At 38.8% G+C, this 20,996-nt stretch overlaps 1 protein-coding gene across 4 annotated transcripts in view; it reads right to left on the bottom strand.

Moving 5' to 3' along the window:
* Positions 1-20,996, bottom strand: part of efl1 (elongation factor like GTPase 1) — a 110,309-nt gene that overhangs the window by 73,455 nt on the left and 15,858 nt on the right. For all 4 annotated transcript variants that reach the window (XM_088921850.1, XM_088921851.1, XM_088921849.1 and 1 more), the window contains 3 exons: positions 5,888-6,048; positions 4,854-5,029; positions 1,513-1,648 (listed from right to left, as the gene is read on the bottom strand). In XM_088921850.1, the coding sequence (XP_088777976.1) occupies positions 1,513-1,648; positions 4,854-5,029; positions 5,888-6,048 (473 nt within the window). The remainder of the gene's footprint in view (positions 1-1,512; positions 1,649-4,853; positions 5,030-5,887; positions 6,049-20,996) is intronic.

The raw sequence follows: 20,996 nt of genomic DNA on the forward strand, positions 1-20,996 counted from the left end.
GAGAGTTAGTGCCCGATAATGATAATCTCAATTCTTTTACCTGTAGCCATGATAACATTTCACATTACTTCTACAATCCAGTGACAAAGGCAATACAGAAAACACATTTTCTTGACTGTAGCTTTGCAACACTGTAGTGTGACTTCGGCAGGGCTGGGCCTGGTCAGTACTGGGATGGGAGGCTTTTAAGGAAAACCAGGTTGTTTCTGCATGCTGGTGGGTGGAGCTCTTCCCTTTGACCAATATATCCAAACCAGTTCCCTAGTATGGCTACCGAGGAGACTGTGCTGTAGTTGGTGGTGAGATACCCAAGTAAGGTCCTGACTGCACGGTCATTAAAGATACCATGGAAGTGTTCATAAGAACAGGAATGTTAGCCCTGGTGTCCTGACTAAATTAGTCCCTGGGCTTATACAATCTGGCCTCCCTAAAGTTTTCTATTAATTCAGACGGTAAAGCGATTTCTAACTCTCTGCCCGATCTGCTGTCCAAAACGGCTGCTGCACATCATCCAGGTGGGGGACTACGGGTCAGCGGTAAATGGAGAGATTTCCACATGGAAAGCACTTTGGGAACCTCCGGGATGAAAAAAAACTCACGCTAATTCCTTCTGCCCCACGCTGGAAACGGTATCAGGAAATTCCTACACATATTTCAGAGGACACGTTTTTTTTGTTATGACAACTTCAGATAACGCCAGCTGCCATTAATTTAGGAGGATCCTGTTTAATACGATCTGTACTGGTACAGATAAACCAGGCAATTAATCTTCATTGAGCTTTCTCAAGTCAGCCCAGGAAAATGAATATCATAAAGGAGTTAAGGAGTTTGTGTAGGCAGTTTTTCACATCATCTATTTGTTAAACTTTTGGAAACCATTCCGGTGTGCAAAATACCTGGAATACGTGATAACACTGAAGGGAAGGGAGTGTCATTTAAAAATGAGTGCTGAGATCATCCTCACAAATGAGATCATCAATGGTATGAAAAATAGGGATGCAGCCCAATATCCACAGTGAATTTCTAAGCTTTGGGGCTCTATAAATAGAAACATACACTGTGGGAAAAGCACATACGAAAAAGTTTTATAATTGAAGAGAACAATCATTATCATAGAACAACTACCCTTATTGACTAATCACGATTCCTCAACAAAATAGAAACCTTCACCTCTTTGTGTGAAGGTGCATGTCTTACATTTGCAGATGTTGATTTGCTTTAAGGTGGACGTTGCTCAGCATGTAAAATGAAGTGTTACTCACTTCTTCTACTTGACAATGGTTAATTTTCTCCAACACTTTGATCGCAAACGAGTGATTTGGTTTTCGGTAATTATAAAACCAGCTTCCAACTTCTTGTACGGCCAAGTAGAAATATGATGGCAATGACTGGGATGCTCTACAGACCGATACAGACATATAGATTTTTCTTTGAACTTCAGAGAGAAATGCCTTCAAAGCCTTTGGCACAGCATCATAAAACAAGCAGAAAAACACTTGAGCATGAACATACCGAGCACATTGCCTGAGGGCACCTCTTCCAGCTCCTCTAGTTCTCTCCCCATCAGCAGGTAGAGATTCTCCAGTGTGCAACAAGCCAAGTGAGGTACTGATGGGAGATCATCTGCAGCAGAACAGCCTTCCGGCAGCTGACAAATAGAAAAAGAAATGACAGTAACAATAGCCAATAATCAGCAACATTGCAACCAAAAACAAAAATAAACATCTACTCTTCTGATTGTTAAGGAAATTTTCTTTTGTGCAGTACAGAAAAATAAGTCTCCTTTTAGAACAGCACTGTGGTCCTACAGACAGAGATTGACAGGAATTCCAATGCAGTTGTCCTGGAGGATCACCTTACAAAAGGTGTCATGTCCAGCTTGGTTTATTGCACAAAGATGAGGAAAGGCAGATGGTACAACTGGTCATCAGGAAAAACGAATCAGCAGTCACAGCTCTTTGGGCGTAAAAGCCCAGAGATTTAGGTTTGAAGCTGCTTTGAATAGTCAAAAAAATTTACTGTGCTAAAGAAAATCATAGAAAACATGCTGGCTATTCCAATACAGTACATACACACTGGTCAAATATTAAGAACCTCCAGAGAAAAAAGTGCTGGACCCTTGTGTTGGGATCAGCAGCACAACCATTTATTTTATCAGAACTCTTTGCCAGTCACAGACATTACCTTATAGGTGGTATCTAAAACTCTCAGGGTATTTCAAAATATGAATTTATAAACTGTATAAACATCATAAACATCACTTTCCATCAAGCTACACTAGTTTTGTCTGAAATTACTATTAGTAGCACAGAATACACAATATAATTTACTACACAGAGAAAGAGGGATCTAACAAGATCAAATCTACCAATTTTGTTTACTTTTTTATCAATTAAATAGGACATTTTAATTTGTTGACCCAAAATAATTGAAAGAAGTTTGTTTCTGATAATTTGTTGCTTGAATAATTTATATTTTGTACGCAAAATCTGCTGTGGCGGCACAAAGTGGAGAAATTTTCAGAATTATTTATTGGTTATTAAAAATTCCCAATCATCCAGGCTTTAAATTCTTGAAACCAATTTTTAAATGTTGCATTTCAAATATTGCCCTTTGGAATTAATATTTTTCTTCCTAAAAAACCATTAAAGGCAGTTGAGCCTACTGTACATGCTCTTAGTGGTCACATTATCACAGAATAACTACAGTTAACACTGGAAATTCCAAAAAGGTTTGAAAACGAATGTGGACTTCAGAAGAACAGGAATGAGAAAGTTTATGAGTTAAACCCACATATTTATGTTTCCTACGCTAAGCACACTATAGGAGCTGTGCTGTGCTGGCACATCATAAAGCAGCAAACCATTACTTTCTGAAAATATGACAGACAGAAAATCAAAGGAAAATCAGAGTCACGTGGTGTTTGTTGATCTGAGGCTCTTCCAAAAAACACTAAATCGTAATGCTGCCTGAAGTAGCAGGGGGATTTGAGCCAGTGACAGCCCACGGCAGTATGTGGGTTACAAAGGAACAAGCATAGGTTAATTCTGAGCTGACAAGAACAAACACATTTTGGCTGCGGAGACTCTTCAGGTATGTAGGAGAAAGAACAGGAAGGTGAGGCAAAGGGGTGAATAAGGGAAAAAAGGAAAAAAAAACATGAATATGGGAGACAAATTCCGAGGAACCAAGGAGGACCACCATCTGTAAATGAATGGAGAACTTAAGAAAGAAATCACTGAGTGCTAGGGGAATGTGTGAATGTAGTTTTAAAGGTAGTTTAGTCTTTCTAATGCCACAACTATCCTTTCTGTTTGCTTTCTGGTGTAGGAATCTTTGATGTGGTGGAACATGTGCAAGCAGGCCGCGAGTCCGCGCCCATCTCGGCCCATACGCTTCTCTTAATGATGTTCGGCACATCAGTTTCCTGTGGAACACACACACGGATAATGGCATCATTTTCATCACATGCATCAGTGCCTCAGCCCTGCACGAGGTCAAGTGGGGTTATGGAAACGAACAGAAAACACAAGTACAGCACCGTAACTATCTATCTTGTGTGTGTTTTTAGATTTACTTGCACGCTGGTGTTCAGCTCCAAAGCTGCAGTACCTGACAGGAAAGAATCACTAAAAAAGACAAAAACATGCTCATCACACCTCCCCTGCATGCTTCTATCAAAAAAAAAATGGACACTTCAAAGTCTCTTTTATTTTTACTTCAAAAATATTTTATAAAATGGCCCAGAGGGGCTGGTTATCAAGTAGCCCAGCTCATCATGCTTGTATGATGCAATAAAACAATTGAACCCCTGGTAGAACAACACTACTGTGTCAGCAGCTGCCTGCGGTAGCTCTGCTGCCTTGTTTCAGAGCTATGGAAATTACTGATGGAGGTAATTCAGGAGCAGTCTTTGATTATCAGTCCTCTGAGGCACCAGCAGGTTGGGAATACAGGTCTGGGAAATTTGAAGCAGCTTTCAAACAGTTTTCAGAATTGCTATTAAGCTAAGTAAGGGGTTATATAAAGTTATTTCAGTGCCACACACATAGAAAAATCTCTTTATATAATGTTTTATTTTCATATCCTTCTGTCTTTATAATTCGTCAGTGAAAAGGAAAACATTATTTGAAAAAATCGGACATACACCCTTTTTGTGACATTGTACAAAGAATTCCTCCTTAAGTCCTGAATTGTATTTAAGGGTCACCAAGAAAATCTCCTTTTTTACATTACAACATAATTCAGTAACAGATGAAGGGAGGCCACTTGGCCCGTCATGCTCATTTGGTTTCTAGTACCTTCTTGATATCATCTGAGCCATTCCCTGAAGGACTGCAGGGCATTCTTCATCTTTCGAGACATGCCTGAGGCAGCAGTGGGTTTATGTGAGGTAATTCCAGCCAACCAATGAAAACCTGACATGGTGCTGTGATGTACTCGGTGTTTGCTGTTGTCAACATGCAAATTGACTTACAATAATTGACACACAATAGGAATCGCCAGCCCAGATAAAAGATTAAAATGCATAAAAACAACAACCTAGCCATCCAGTGGACAGAGCTAAATGCATAAGAAACAATCTCCAGAAACAGCAGCAACCTGTTCCAAACTTCCAGACTAATTTAGTGCTCAAAGCTGAATAAAAAGCACTCTGGTTTAAGAAGACAAAACAAGTAGTATTGTTTACAGACCTTTATCAAAAAAGGTGAAATAAACATCTCAACCACAACATTTAAAATAACTTCACTGTGTTGTTTTCTCACTAGGAGCAAAACAGCAGGCGGTAATGTAGCAGGGCATTTAAAGATTTGTGGATATGGTTGCCTCACAGGGCTGGCTTTGAGCCTTACCTTGTGTGAAGCTTCAGCCGGATCGTATTTGGGACCCAAAACAAACACCCTCTGGCCTCTCCGCACCACCCCACTGTACACCCTGGCAAAGGCAATGAAGTGCTCCTTGTTCTCCTCCTCTGGCCTGTTAGCTTTCAGGGCCATGGTCTCCATCTGACCAGAAAGTATGTCCACTCCTGGGAAAGAAAATTCAACACACAGATTTTGGTAAGTTTTCACTACACCGCTGAAGAATATATTTTGGATATATTATCATTATATTATATTATAATATATCTTGGATATATTACCTCTGCATCCATGACAAGGGACTTACCACACTTACAGCAAAGGATGAACTTGCTCTAAGTGGGCAAGGGTGAAGGTATATGGGTACAGAGAAACGTTTTTTCAAACAGTGATTGTGAAAAACGCTACAAAGGTTCCACAAAAGAAATCAAACATGAAAGGGAGCAAAAGATTACAGATAAAGAGTGCGAAACAGCTTTAATTCACAGTGCTGGCAGATTTCTCAATGGTTCAGGCAGCAATCGGAACTCATGACAAGATGATAACTTTAGGAATAGCACTTACAACAGATGGGGATGCCCTTGCCAAACACTGAGATGACAGCCAGTAAAGGGCATCTTCACGATTCTGGCATGTTGTACAATGTGATCAGTGAGAGGGAATCGTCCTGTGATGGGTCCAATTCTAATTCTAATACACTAACCTTCACTGGAAGCTTTCCTATTACAGATGTCTAACCTCTGGAATAAACATCTTCATTACGAAACTCAGCACTGTCAAATTTAAACTTTAAAGAAAAAGATAACTCAAGACTATTTTTTAGATTATTAAACCCAATAGCAATAGCTTTGAAAATCATTGCTTAAGCGGTGAAAGTACCTTGACACATTTTTATAACGCACATGGTGAGCGACTGAAATATAAGATGATGATAATTTGCTTGGCATAGGTTAAAGCACATTGCATGTCATCAGCATTTGCAAGAGCGCTGATTCCTGTGTCTGCTGTGAAGAGAAGAGACTTGCCTTTGGTGCTCTCCCCACAGGACGCTGCTGCATCAGGCACAGACCCAGACCCCGTCTCTGGCTGCTCTGGGCTGTCTGGCTCCTGAGAGGCCGCGAGTCTCTCTGCATGTCTCCGCCTGGCCTGCTCCCTCCGCAGAGCTATTTCCTCTTGAGTCAATGGCCTGGGAATTCCAACAACACAGTTTTGGCAATGCTTAGTTTTAGATAAAAATAGAAAATGAGTGCTTGATTTTGCTATGCACTGAAAAACAAACACTGATGGTGGAGAAAAAATAACAGATCAGGTCCAAAGGTGAGGTGACATTTTAACCTGTTCTTGATGGTTCTGTTAGCTCTTTTCCACTCAGGATGGGAGCAGTCAGAAATACAAGCAGGGCACATCCACACTGAGCACATAATGGTCTGGAAAATATAAGCTCTCCAGCAATGATCTCTGCATGAAAATTACATATCTTAGATAAATCTGACAAGTGAACTGATTGCGGTCAGTGCTGAGAGGCCCCTCACAGAAAAATGGAAAGACAGGTCACTTAATGGCATGTCACTTAACGAGTGCATTTGCCAGAAACATTAATAGAAACATGAACTAGAAACCCATTAAGCTGCAGACTTAATTTGTCTTGCTTGTGGAAGACAAACGGATTGAAAATAAAACGAGACACCAGAGTGAGCAAAGGGATGGGAGGAGTAGTTACCAACATTTGGATCAGTTCTGGTGATATCAGGTGATGTCTTTGCTTTCAAGCAACACTCCAAAAAATAGATTTAGATTTGAAGAAGGGTTACCCTCCTATGCCCTGAAAATTACAGCAGCCGTGTGGCACTGCGTAGGCTGAGGTGTGAGTTCAGTTTCACTCTGCTGCATATCTCTCTAGGCCCTCCACAACACAGTGTCAGCAGCTCCAGACTCAGTTAAGCAGCAGACATCTTCCTCAATTACAGGGCAATGGCTATCAGCTCAGAGAGCAAAACGGGAAGTTTGTTTCTTGAAGTCATCAGCTTTCCGAGGAACAGCCACATACAGCCCTGCCCTCTTCTCACAGATTTATTGGCTGTCCTGTGCATTTTTCTGAAAACACACCCACAAAGTGGTTCAGCATTTTCTTAAAAAAAGAAAAACATGTGCGCAAGATTCAGATTTACTCTATGAGTTTAGAGTATCTTAAATGAAGCCATGATATCAGCTTCAAAAACATGGCTGGGCAGGTTTTTCCATAATATAATAATTCCTTGCATTTATATGATATACAGGGGATACAAAACGTCTACACATACTTATTGAAATTGCAGGTTTTTGTGATGTAAAGCCAGAAATCAAGATAAATCATGTCAGACATTTTTTCATCTTTAATGTGACCTTGCAACCAACAAAATTCCAGAGAAAAACAAATACATAATTATTAGGAAAAATAACTGAAATAAAAAACCCTTTTATAATGGGGGCTGTAGCTGTGTTCAGAGTTAACCAATCACATTCAAAACCTTGTCCAAAGGTAAGTAGCATACACCTGCCATCAATGAAAGTGATTCTGATTAACCCTAAATAAAAATCAGTTGTTCCTGTAGGATTTCCTTGAAACTTTCATAGTTGCATCCTACTGGGATAGCCATGGTCCGCAAGGAGCTGACAAAACATCTATGGGATCCTATTGTTGAAAGGTACCGATCAGGAGAGGGGTATAAAAGAATATCAAAGGCATTGGATGTACTGTACCGTGGAGCACCATGAAGACTATCATTAACAAGTGGGGAAAATGTGGCACCACAGGGACATTGAAAAGATCAGAACGACCCTCCAAAGTTGACGACAGGACAAGGAGAAAGAAAACTTATCAGGGAGGCTACCAAGAGGCCTACAGCAACATTAAATAAACTGCAGTAATTACTAGCAGGTACTGGTCACTCCTTGCATGTGACAACAATCTCCCGTATTCTACACATGTCTGGGCTATGGGGTAGGGTGGCAAGATGGAAGCCATTTCTCACAAAAAAGAACATCCAAGCCCGTCTAAATTTAGCAAAAAAAAATACATTCAATCACCGCAAACCATGTGGGGAAAATGTCTTATGGTCTGATGAGACAAAAGTTGAACTTTTTGGCCTTAATTCTAAAAGATATGTTTGGCACAGACAACACAGCTCATCATTCACAGAACACCATACCTACTGTGAAGCATGGTGGTGGCAGCATCATGCTTTGGGGCTGCTTCTCTTTAGCTGGGACAGGGGCTCTAGTCAAGATAGATGGAATAATGACTAACTCCAAATATCAAGATATTTTGGCATAAAACCTGCTGGCCTCTGTCAGGAAGCTGAAGATTTCACCTTCCAACATGATAACTACCAAAAGCACACATTCAAGTCAACCCAGGAATGGCTTCAGAAAAGGAAGAAAGTCTGGGAATGGCCCAGTCAGAGCCCAGACCTCATTCCATAGAAAACCTGCAGAATGACCTAAAGAGGGCTGTGGACAGGAGATCCCCTGGCAATTTGAAGGAGCTTAAACTTTGAGCTTCCTTGAGCTTGAACTCAAGGAAGAGCGGGATAAAATTGCTAAGTCCAGGTGTGCAAAGTTGACAGAGACTTATTCACAAACACTTACTGCTGTAATAAATGCAAAAGGTGCTTCCACAAAGTATTAGTTGGGGGTGGGGTGTGCACACTTATGCAACCAGCGTGTTGTAATTTTTTTAATTAGATTATTATTCCTAATAATTATTTATTTGTTTTTCTCTTGACTTTTGTTGGTTGCAAAGTCATGTTAAAGATGGAAAAAAGTCTGATTTATCTTGATTTCTAGCTTTTACATCACAAAAACCTGCAATTTCAATAAGCGTGTGCGGACTTCTTATATCCACAGTACCTTGTCCCAAAACACGATGTACATCACCCATACCATCCACCACCGAAGTGCAGTCAATTGTTAGATGCGTGGCAGCCTCACCGTTTACCAGATGAAGCAAAGAAGTAAGAATTTGCTTCTCCACCTCAATTAAGTAGAAACTTTTGGGAGGCCAGAGTAGACAAGCCCAGAGTTCAGCTCTAGCCAGGATTAATTTTGCCTCCTCTGTTCCAGACTAAAAAGATTCAATTCTTTTAGACTGTCTGCATAGGACATTATTTGGAAGAAAGTCTGAAGATGAGCTACCTTGGTTTCTCTTCTCTGGACCAATTCCAAGGTAGCAATGTATTTCTTGTATCTTGGTTAAATCTTCCTGTGACCTTCACAGTCAAATGCATAAAGAGACACACGGACATCAAATAATTCATCAATGATGTAACTCCAGAAAAACACATTGAGGAATCAAATATTTTAAGGAACACTAAGTTCTGATGTATTTAAAAACTGACACATTTTAAGCCTGCATTTTAAAATATGGCCACATATAAGCACTTAAAATACTAACCAGAAATAAATCCCTCCTTTTTATTTCAAGCCAAACCAGTCTTGATGTTTTATGTTACATCAAAGCAACATTCTGCTTTTGCAATTTACTCCCCCCCCCCCCCCAAAGAAAAAGTGTACAGGCGCAAGATAAAAGCTATAACTACTGTGAATTTTAAAGAATGAAACTAAACCAAGATTTCCAGCCAGTTTCTGTTTAATATCAGCCACCTCAGCTGTCAGGAAAACCAGATCATACATTTGCTAATTTGTGCTAACTTCAAGGAAATTTGTAAATAATCACACAACTGCTACAATGCTGAAGCATGAAGTGCTTCAGTCTTGATAAAAGCAAAGACATGAAAACAATCATTACTGCTTTAATATCATAGCCTTAAAAGAGAAAACTCTGTACTGGCCTTTTTCTACCTTGCTACAACACATTATTTGCCAGTTAGGTGTCAACAGCTTTTACACAGAAGCGTGGCTATCATGTACTGCATAAATGGATAAGTAGTTTCAAAGGAACAGTCAAAATGTGATTCAGCTCTGAAGCTGGGCCACATGGATGCGTTGGCACACGACAGCAGCGTGGTCCAAGAAAACAGAGATTGCACCTAATTAGAAGGGAGAAAAGCCTGCAAATGTTCATCTAGACTTTTCACAGCTTGCTGTATGCTGCAGTGCTCAAGGGACAGCCTTCTGTGCATCAAAATGGATCTTGTTATTAACAGGAAGCACAACGCCATGCTATAGCGGTGGTGAGACCAGCTCCAGACCTGGAGGATTTCATTCACTCTGAGCTCCTAACTAGCTAATGCAACTCGTTGAGGTCTTCACTGTACTAATGAAACACCTTTTCCCTACTGTTACAGCTATCCAAAGTTCCACCCTGAAAGTTTGGAGTTGTGCCCTCCTGCTATACTGTATACAAACCATGCAGCAGAACCTAGTGGAAATCAATCACCAATACTACAAAGTGGGTTTTCACTGAACAAATCAGCCTGGTCCCAAGACTTGTTTGCCTGAAATAACACTAGACAGTCCAAGATGCCTGAAATACAATGCCTATAGAAAGTCTATGCACCCTTTCCAACATAATACATTTTGTGGCCTAACAGCGTGAAATCAAGACACATTAAATCAGAATCTATTTTATCTTTTTTATACACTAACTGTGCTGACCTTCTAGCTCTCTCCACCACCTATCATACACGTGTTTTGATGATCTGTGAGGATCCTTCACACCCCTTGTTTAATAATTTTATCAGAACGCAGATACCGACTCCCCAACTCCAAAATCAACAGATTTAAGTTCTCATTCATACCTGTCGCCATATCATTGCTTAACACTTGAATTTCTATGCAAATATGTATGTATATTGTTGTTCTTGTTGTGTTTTTTTTCTTCTGTCCATCTGTACACCAACACTGCTGCTTTAAAACAATTCCCCCCCCCCCAGGGGGGCTCTCTCTCTCTAACACACAACCTCCAAGTGAAAGACAAATCATCAAACACTCTGAAAAGAAATTACAAATTAAAACATAAAAATAGGTTGCTTAAGTGAACACAGCCATTAGTAAAAGCAACTAGAAATTAGCACTGACTTCCAAATCACACAACAAGCTATTTAGCCTCCACCTGTGTTGAACTGTAGTGATCCTGATGGTTTCAGAATAAAATCTGCTGTTCTTATAGGTCCCCTCTGCTGGGTGGTGCATCTCAAAGTAAGATAAAAAATCTCTGGGATAAAGTAGTGGAAGGACACAGAGCAGGAGATGGATATAAAAAGATTTCAAAGACCTTAAGTATCCCTTGGAACACAGACAAGACCACCATTAAAAAGTGGAAGGCATATGGCACCATGAAGACCTTGCCTAGATCATGCGTCTCTCCAAAATGGATGACGATGCAAGGAGGAGACATATCGGAGAGGCCACCAGGAATCCAATGGCACCTTTGAAGACTGGTAGTATGGGCAATATGGGAGGATGTCAAGAAGAAAGGCACTGTTAAAAAAAACCTACATTGAGTCTCATTTGAGGTGTGCAAAACAACACTATGGAGATTCTGAAGTCATGTGGAAAAAGATTCTGTGGTCTGATGAAACCAGGAAAGAGCTTTGTGGCCTAAATGCCAAAGTTATGTCTGGCAAAAAACCCAATACAGCCCATCAGCCACAGAACACCATACCTAATGTAAAGCATGGTGGAGGCAGCATGTATGGGGCATTACTCTGCAGCAGGGACTGGGGCACTGGTCAGGACTGAAGCAAAACTGGATGGAGCAAAATACAGATGGAAACCAGAATGCAGAAAACCTTCTGCAAGGAAGCTGAAATTGAGAAATTTCAAGTGGAGTTATTAAACAACAAAAAGTTGAGGTTGTGTGTTACAATGCACAAATGAATGTAAATGCATACACTTTCTGATTTAATGTGTCTTGATGTCAGGCTGTTAGGTCAAAAAATGGATTACTTTGGAAAGAGTGTGAAGACTTTCTATAGGCATTGTAACATTCCAAGATCAGTGCTAAGTGGAGTCTGTGAAACCCCTGCTAAGTGTTTAAGTGTTTAAGACTTTTAAAAATCAGCTACAACTGTTGCCAAAAAGGCCCTTGTAAACAATATTACAGTATATGAAAATGGCAGACAAATACCAGACCACAAAATAAGGCTTTTGTTAAGGCTGCATTATTCTAAAGGCCAGGCATGAGAACTGCCATTGAGATCACACATATCTCATTTCCAGATCTGGGAAACTAACACAACTGAAAATAAAAGGCATGCTATATGTGTAAAATCTCACTGGCAGTTTATACCCCATTAAGGAAAAAAAATGTTCCTGCATTTCTATTAAATTGAAATCTAATATGAAAAACGATAAAAATGTCGCTAGCAATTTTCTTCTAAATTTTCCAAGAACCTTTTCATAAGCTAATTGTAAAAAAGAAACAACTTATACCATCTGTCAGATCACCAGCAAATTTCAATATACAGCAGAACAATGGCTTGGATACACACAAGCTGTGTTAGTAAAGAGCAGTGAACTTACATGACACGTCATGCTACTTACCAACTACACAGCATATCACTAAGTATAACACCACTAAACAGATTTGCTATGGGTCTCTTTTTATAGGAAGCTAATACTAATACTTTAACTCTGTCCACTGCATCCAGAAATATTCAAGAAGCCAAACAATACAGGTATGTACTTTGCACAGTATGCACACATTACAAACATTTTATATTAAAATCTAAAACTAATAGATGTGTGATTTTTCACATATGATATTTCTCAGTCCACATTTCTTAAGTTAATGAAAGCCCCTATCCATGTTTCCAAAATGAACTGTGTTCACACTTACATGACCAAGGTACCTCAATGTTAGTGTTCCATTATTTATAAAATAATATTTTCCATTGTTCTGTCAGACAGAACTATTCAGCACACATTCTTTTTCAACAAAGAATATATAGCTTAAAAAAACATATAGTCGGAAAAACACTTATTTAAAAAGTACTGCAGCAAATCTCTGCCATGTCCCAGATGAGCCTACACAAAAGCTAATTGTGCAAGATAAAGTGCCCACTGCAAAGAGAAAATCTGATTTTAAAAACTAAATTGAATAAAAAAACATACCTTAAAATACATAAAAAGCAGAAATGAACATAAAAGCATAGAATTCTATTAAAAGTATTACTTTATGAAATTGTGATTTAGAATTAAGCAAATATTACTATACAATGGCAGCAGTACACTGCAAAAGAAAACTGTGATCTGAAATAAATACAAACCAATACAATCCAACAAAAAGAGCTGAACTTTGAACTAAAGTGCCAAACGATGCTAGCCAGAAATCTTTAAAAATTCAGTAACATTTTACAATAAGTGGCTGTTCATGTTTCACTCATGAAAACAGAGGAAGTCATGAACAGCCCATATAGCCCAATAGCCCTGTATTTAAAGTTACTAACTCCACAGGAAATTATGTATTTCTTCATATGTGATTACATTAAAAATAGGACACTTAATCTAAAGTTTTACCAAATTCTTACATGGCTGTATAACTTACTAAAAATAATTTTCCCCATAAAGTCTTGACACATTACTAAGGAAATCTTTGTGTCCACATATCTTCTCGACTGGATACCTGTTTAAGATATTTCAATACATTTTTATTTCCTTCTGCATTAATTAAAATATAACGAAGGATTATTTTCCTAATAATAACCACATCACTCAAGGTTTCTATCAATACGACACTCATTCACAATAATGGAAATGCAATTACTCCATTTTATGACAGTCACCACAGTAGTTATGAGGTAATGGTTTCCAAATCTAAAAGCATGGCTTTAAAAACCACAAACTAGTTTTAAAAATTTAGTGGAAAAAAAGATAAATTGATACTAAAGCTGTCGGTAAAACTCACTTCATCAGATTGTACTGTGCAAAAAAGCTGCTTTGCAAATACTTTCCATTTAACTTTTATAGGAGGTCCATGGAGGTTCTTGCAGAAAATACAGATTGCTAATATGCATTCTGGACAATACCAGATCAAGCATTCAGCATGTAAAAGGACATCTTTTAAAGTTAACTCTCCTAACCTTAACATGTTCTCAGACTTGTATCAAGTTTATTTATTCACTGTTCATTAGCTTGACATGAGAAATGAGAAATGTGTTTTACTCTATATTTAACACTGATCAGTTCTTTACATCCTTTTTAGTGAAGAGTTTTTTCTTCTAATCCAATTACTTACAGTACGAACATGTGTAATATACAGAAATTGGCAGAGGCAAGGGTTTAGAGCAAGCATCAAAAATGCTATACAGCTTATGAGATAAAGAAGTGCCAATACTGGGAAATGGGTAGTACTTTTTCCCTTTCACAAATATTATGTGGAAGACAATGGAGGTCTCCAAAGATATTAAGGACACTGGGTCACTACTAGAAACTTAATGGGAAGTAATTTAGGACAGAGAACAGGAGACACTTCTTTACTGAAAGAGTGGGAAGTGTCTGAAACAGGCTTCCCAGTCTGGTGGTTGTGGCTCAAATTTTGGTCACGTTTAAGAAATGGCTAGACACAATTTTTTCACTAAGCTGACTAAACTAGAAAACAAGTTGAATAACCTCCTCTTATTAGCAGACTATTCTTATATCTACTGAAAAGATCTGCAAAACAATGTCATTTTTGGCAGGCACACTGTCAGCTTTGTTGGGCTTGTGAACACTGCCCTTTTTGCCTGAAGTCCTCAGTCACTTTGTAATTCAATACACTAACTCATCCACTGAATATTTTAAGAGTCAATTCTATATGTTTAATTATGTTACTGGAGATTACATACACAGAACACAGAGTCATAATAATTGTTAAGGTACAACATTCTCAAGCACACAATGGACAGTGAATAGACTGCATGTTAATATAGTGATATATAATTAAGGAAAAGTTATACATCCATTTTTCGGAGAAAGGCCTTTTAAGATAGGAGGAAGAAGCATGGTTTGAAAATTTCCGGTCTTTATTACTAAAGCACGTCATCACTAGCCAATCAGATTTAAGAAAATGATCCTGCCAGGCCCTCTGTTAATTTTAGAATTTGAAAGTCACTGAGCAATACAGTTGGTCTTCAACTAAAACAGTATCAATATATATATATCCAAAACATGACCTACATAGATGATTGCTATGACAACCACACACAGCCACAACATTATTTTATAGTGCTCAAATAAATGTGCGTTTCATCTACAGTCTAATCTATAAGACGAAACCCAAACTTGGCTTTGTATAATAGCTAGTTTTTATAACAGGTAGCATTTTACTTACAGATTGAATGAAAAATTAAACTTTATAGGTGTTAAGAAAGTTCTGATAGACAAAGTGAAAGCATCTGAAAACCATGTGTTTGGCATTCATTCAGATTCTATTATGGTAAACAAAGAAATAGGATCTGATTTTTACATGTTAAGACCTCATATCTATTTTTAACCTTTGCCAGTTTATTAAATATCTAATTAAAATGCACTCTCCTACAAAAACAACAATTAACAATTCATGTTGTTCCTCTTTATTATATCAATGCTGTCTCTTGTTCTGTTTACACTTTGAGCTTTTAAAACGCCATTTTTTTTTAACTTTCGCCATTGTTTTGTTAATTATCAAATGGCAGTGAATTGAAAGTTAACCTTGAAACACAGAGGCAGAGAGGACAGGTAAAGATCCAAAAAACCAAAGAGTTATTAGAATTGGAACCTTGTATATTAAATGAGTTAAGAACGTGAGAACTTCTTCCTGCAGGAATGTTCAATACAATTTAGAAAGGGTATCATTGACAAACACTCAAAGCTCAACAAGCTACGTCACTAAACCTATTGAATAGCGAGTAATGTTACAGATTACTGTATTCAGATATTCAGGTCCAGGTGCCAACACCTTCCACCATCTGCATTGTATACTTCAATTACAACAGGATATCAACTGTACATCAGACTCTAAGGAATTGGGGCAAGATTGTGAGTCACTGTTTAGATGTATTATTTACAAACATTACCACCTAGAAGTCTTAATGAGGACTTTGATATTTTCTTTGAATTCAGGATGTCTGTGTTGTCCCAGCTACCATTTAAGGCAATTCTTTTTAACTTTGTACAATTACAAGCATTTTCTGACAGCAAGGTGAAATTGTGTTAGGTAGACACCAATTTCCCAGAAGAAATCTTTTTAATCTTTTTTGCCTTTTCAAGTGTGTGTTATGATTGTATGCCATTTAAAGAGAAAAGGAATAACAACAGAGGTGAGTTAAAGAGGTGTGGACATGTGAGCTGTGAGGGAAAACAGGTAATTCAATGGACAGAAAATTGCACATACGATTAGCAACAAGTTTTCAGGCAGGCAGCATGTACAATATCTGTTGTTCATTCATTTCCCCTTTACCTCTTAGTCACAGCAAAGCTTTTCTTTTTCCAGTTTTCTTATTCTCCCCACTAGCTGTACCACCACACCTCTAAGTCTGACCACTACAGTTTCACAGCCCATGAGCCTCCTTGCCCTTGACCAAGATCAGGCAAAAACTGCATTAAACCAAAAGCATTTAGGTATACTGTTCACCTTTAGACTAAGGATAAGACAACTTTGCTATATATCCTATTATGACTTCATTATAATTACATGGCTTCGTGAACTTACATCTTTTTTTTGCATATTGTGCCTTTCACTTGTGCTTCATTAAGTCTTTGAATAAGTCAAAATGGAGGTTACATGGACTACGTTTTCCTCTCAAACATGCTTTGTGGATTAAAATGCCAAGTAAAATTTTTAATGGGGTAATAAAATATCATATTTTTGGAGCGGTTAATACAAGTTTGCAGGTAAACTTGTTATAACATTTCGTACCTCTCACCTTGTGAAAGGTGTTTCGCCATGCATATAATTCTGTTTACACCTCTGTGTGAGGAGTGAAGGGTTAGCACAGAGTGCAGCACGCCGTCGAAAACCATCCTCCCCATATAAATCACGACTGGAATGAGAAAAAAGTGCCAATAGAAGTAACAAAAATAGAAACTATATTTCTACAGTCCAGAGAAAACAAAAATCCCTTGAAAAATAATGTATGCAGTAGCTGGTATTACTGTTCTCATGGATGTGTATACTGCTGTAAGTGTCAAAGCTGGAACTCAGTATTTGGCATTTTGGCCAAAACAAAGTGATTTGGTTGATCTGGCAGCATTTAGTGCAAAACTGTTCTGGCTAGTTTACTGCCAAATGAAAATCATTTGTTTTAATTTGTTTCTTAACCATATCGCTCCTGTTTCTACTAGCTACTTTATCAAAATATTGCTGTTCCACTTAGAAACAGGACTGAAGAGAACATCACGGAAAAGTGCCAATAAACTCCGAGTCTGAGGCTCTAAATCCCAATTGGATCCAGGCCTTGCACGGATCAGCCTAATGAAAGAGCTGCTAGCCATCATCCAAGCTACAGAACTTGGTGACTTTTTTTTAACCGGGTGTTTTTTTTAAATAGATAATTAAAAAGCATAATTTGTGCATGTTATTTATCATATGAGGTAAATTTGATCTATTATTAGGACTAGGTGAGGACTAGGTGAAGGTCAAATATGTTATACGATAAAATCTGACTTACTTTTTCACCACACTGAAAGTGGGACACACAAGCCAGGCAAAGTGGCAAGCAGGTATGAACTCAGCAGAACAGAAAACCTCAAAATCTTTCACCACAGCTGACCACCACACCCTAATGTGCTTGTGACCACCGAACTTCTCCTCTCCCACTAAAGACTGGAAATTACAGCTGGACTGCATGAGATGGAAGTGGCTGTCGGGGAATTTTTGTGGGTTTTACTAATGAGAGCTGAGGTGGAATCAGAACAGATCATCTCAGGTCAAAGAAAATGTCAGCTACCTGTCAGGCATGATTCAAAATACAGTATATAGAGGCAGGAGACCACAGAGCAAAGCCTAAACATAAGGGAATGGAAACCTTCTAAGAAGGGATGTGAATAGTACTTCACTCAAACCTCCCCTACACCCTGCTGTATAAAAAGGTCTACTGGCGTTCAGTAAAGTAAGACTTATTCTCAACTGACATGTCTGCTTAATTAGGAAAACTCCTATATAGCTTTTCTTGTACTCTTGTTGAGAGAGAAGAGCGCCACCTAAAGGTCCAGCAATCATTAAATAAATGATTTAGATTAATGAATGCACTACATTACATTAAAGTGAAGGAATGCAAACCTGCAACCTCTTACAGATTTAACAAGAGAAAGAATATTTTAATTAGCTTTAGACGCTATCCCCAAACACCCTCAGAACCACAGTACACAGAAAAAAATCATAGACTCTATTGTTATCAACACATGCAGCACAGGCCAACGAATTAAAACAATGCAGAAAACAATAATTACAGCAGACTGTCATCTAGGCTTCCTGCTGTCATATGCTTCCAATAATAAAAGTACTGTAGTCTTACCCCACCCTTTCAAGTGAGAAATCACATTTTACTTCTTAATCAGATTAGCATGTTTCAGCACAAGCCACACAGCACTAAACAACTAACAACAAAGATGCTGACATGATGAGATTTATCTGGCTAAAAGGCAGTACATGATATGTGAAACTATATTATACTTCCTTCAAAAAAAGGCTGTTAAGTGCTGTTGAGAGAAACAGCTGTACCCTACAGTTCCTCAAGCTTTTCTTATGTTTCTATTCATGTAGAAATGGAAAAGGCTGAAAAAACAGAATGTTGAGAACAAAGGGCTATTCCTCCCCAGCAAAGAAAATACTGAGTTTAATAATACAATTTTATTTACGAGCGCTTTTCAGGAAACACAAAGCAGTACACAACAGCGCACTTATAAAACGTGTAACAGAAGGCAAAAGAGGAAAAAAGCCAGGCACATAGACCCAGTAAACCTGAGAGTAAAACTAAATTACAAATTAAAAGCATTAGACAAAAGAGTAGTCTTGAAGAAATTGTTTTTAAAAAGTTGCAGAATCTCTGAAGGATATGATGTGGGGCTGCACACGAGAGGCTCTGTTGCTGATCGTGGGGAGCCTGGTCTTTGCCTGAGTCAGAAGGTCTGAATCAGGAGATCTCAAATGAAGCACAGGATTCTTTTCACAAGATAAGACCTTAAAATAATTATTCAGTGCCTTATACCTGAGAAAGAGACCTTCAATGTCCACCAACTTTCAACGAGAGCCAGTGCAATATACAGTGCATGCGAGTCAAATAATTGTAACCATTTTTCCTAAAAATGATCCATTTGGTTTGATACTGTTGGTTACAAGATCTTATTAAAGGTGAAAAAAGCCATAATTTGTCTTGATTTCAGCCTTTACATCAACAAAAGCTTAAATTTCAATAAGGGTGTGGAGACTTTTCTACACACCCTTATTTAAATGATCCACTCTAGATCTTCCTCTACAGAAGGACATGCGTAGATATATTTCTCTTTTTAAACATTGTTGAATGCCTGTGATCACAATAAATCACTTTCAATAACTGCTTATCTAATTCAGGGTCACAGTGGCCCAGAGTCCATCACGGGAAACAGGCGGAGCACACCCTGGACGGGACGCTTGTCCATTGCAGGCAGACACACTGACACAGGGCCAAACTGTACGGAAGCCACTTAACCTACCAGTATGTCTTTGGATGGTGGAAGGAAACGAGCACCCTGAGGAACACAGGGAGAACATGCAAACACCACACAGACAGCACCCCAGGAACTGAACCCTGAGCTTCAGTGCTGTGAGGAAACAATGCTAACCACTGCACCGCCATGCTGCCCAAGGCCTACTTGTTTCATGCAAAACACATTCAGCTTTTAATCTGATTTGAACAGCTAAGTATTTTGAAGCCATTATTTTTTAAGATGTTTTTTTCCATCATGGCAAAGCTTCTGAGCCTTTTTTTTCCAAAAGAACGGAGGATGATATTCTGCAGACAAATGGATCTAAAATGTTTAAAGTGTACGTTTCCACTTCAATTATAAAAAACACACATTACTTTATGTAGATAAGGGGAATTTATAGATTAAGAAGCACAGCAAAGGCACAAAAGTAAAAACAGTCACATATTCTTTATGCACTTGGGAAAGAACGCAGTGCAACTTTGACAGTTGTCAAACCACTACTTTTCCTTACCAATAACACACCAACACAAGTCTATTCTGGAATACAGGTCTACCCACTTATGTAAAGTGCTCCATCTAGTGTCTGAATACCTGAATTCCAGTCATAAAACAGCAGCGTTAACACTGATGAAGGCGAGAGTGCTTGTGTGCTTTGTTGATAGACATGTGATCTAAAACTTTAAGAAAAGTTTTCCACGAGTGTGGCCCTTGCATAGCTGGAACAAATAAGAGGAGCCACTGTATGAGCAGGGATCTCTTGTATTTGGGAATATTTTCTTACTGCACAAAATTTAGTTTATAATTGATTGCATTTGTGGGACGCATGGTGGTACAGTGGTTATCATTGTTGCCTCGCAGCACTGGGGTCCTGGGTTCAGTTCCTGGTTTTCTGTCTGTGTGGCGTTTGTATGTTCTCCCTGTGCTCATGAGGGTTTGCTTTAGGTTCTATGTTTCCTCCAACAGTCTAAAAACAAGTGTGTTTGTGTCTGTGTTTCTGTCTGTGTGTGCCCTACAATGGACTGGTGTTCTGTACAGGGGGTATCCTGCCTTGTGTCCATTGCTTGCCGGGACAGTCTCTGGATTCCCCGCAGCCTACTATCAGATAACGTGGTTAGAAAATGGATGGATGGTTGCATTTGTATAGTGCTCTCCATCCCAAAGGAATTCAAATTGCTTTCCAAATAGGAGGGTATCCACTTCACTCACCTCTAAAGTGCAGCCTCCATTACACCAGTAGAGCCACTGCACAGCAGATCAAGTGGAAACAGGGAGAAGGCATTTCGCCAGCTAAATTAACAGCACACAGGCAAGCTTGAGCAAGCACTGGAATATAGCTAAAACACCTGAGTTAACTTCCACTCTCTTCCAAACAGTACCATGTGATCTTTAGAGATCAAGAAGTTAGGACTTCAGTTTAACGTCTCATCTGAAGGATGGCACTTCCTACAGCTGTGTCCCCAGTTCCCATACTGGCTCAGTGGGGAGGAAAGTCTGGTCCTAAGTGAGGAGCGACACCTACTGGTCTACAATACCATTTACAGCAGCAAC

The sequence above is a fragment of the Atractosteus spatula genome, chromosome 7, assembly GCF_055471065.1.
Source record: "Atractosteus spatula isolate fAtrSpa1 chromosome 7, fAtrSpa1.hap1, whole genome shotgun sequence".
Classification (NCBI taxonomy): Eukaryota; Metazoa; Chordata; class Actinopteri; order Semionotiformes; family Lepisosteidae; genus Atractosteus; species Atractosteus spatula.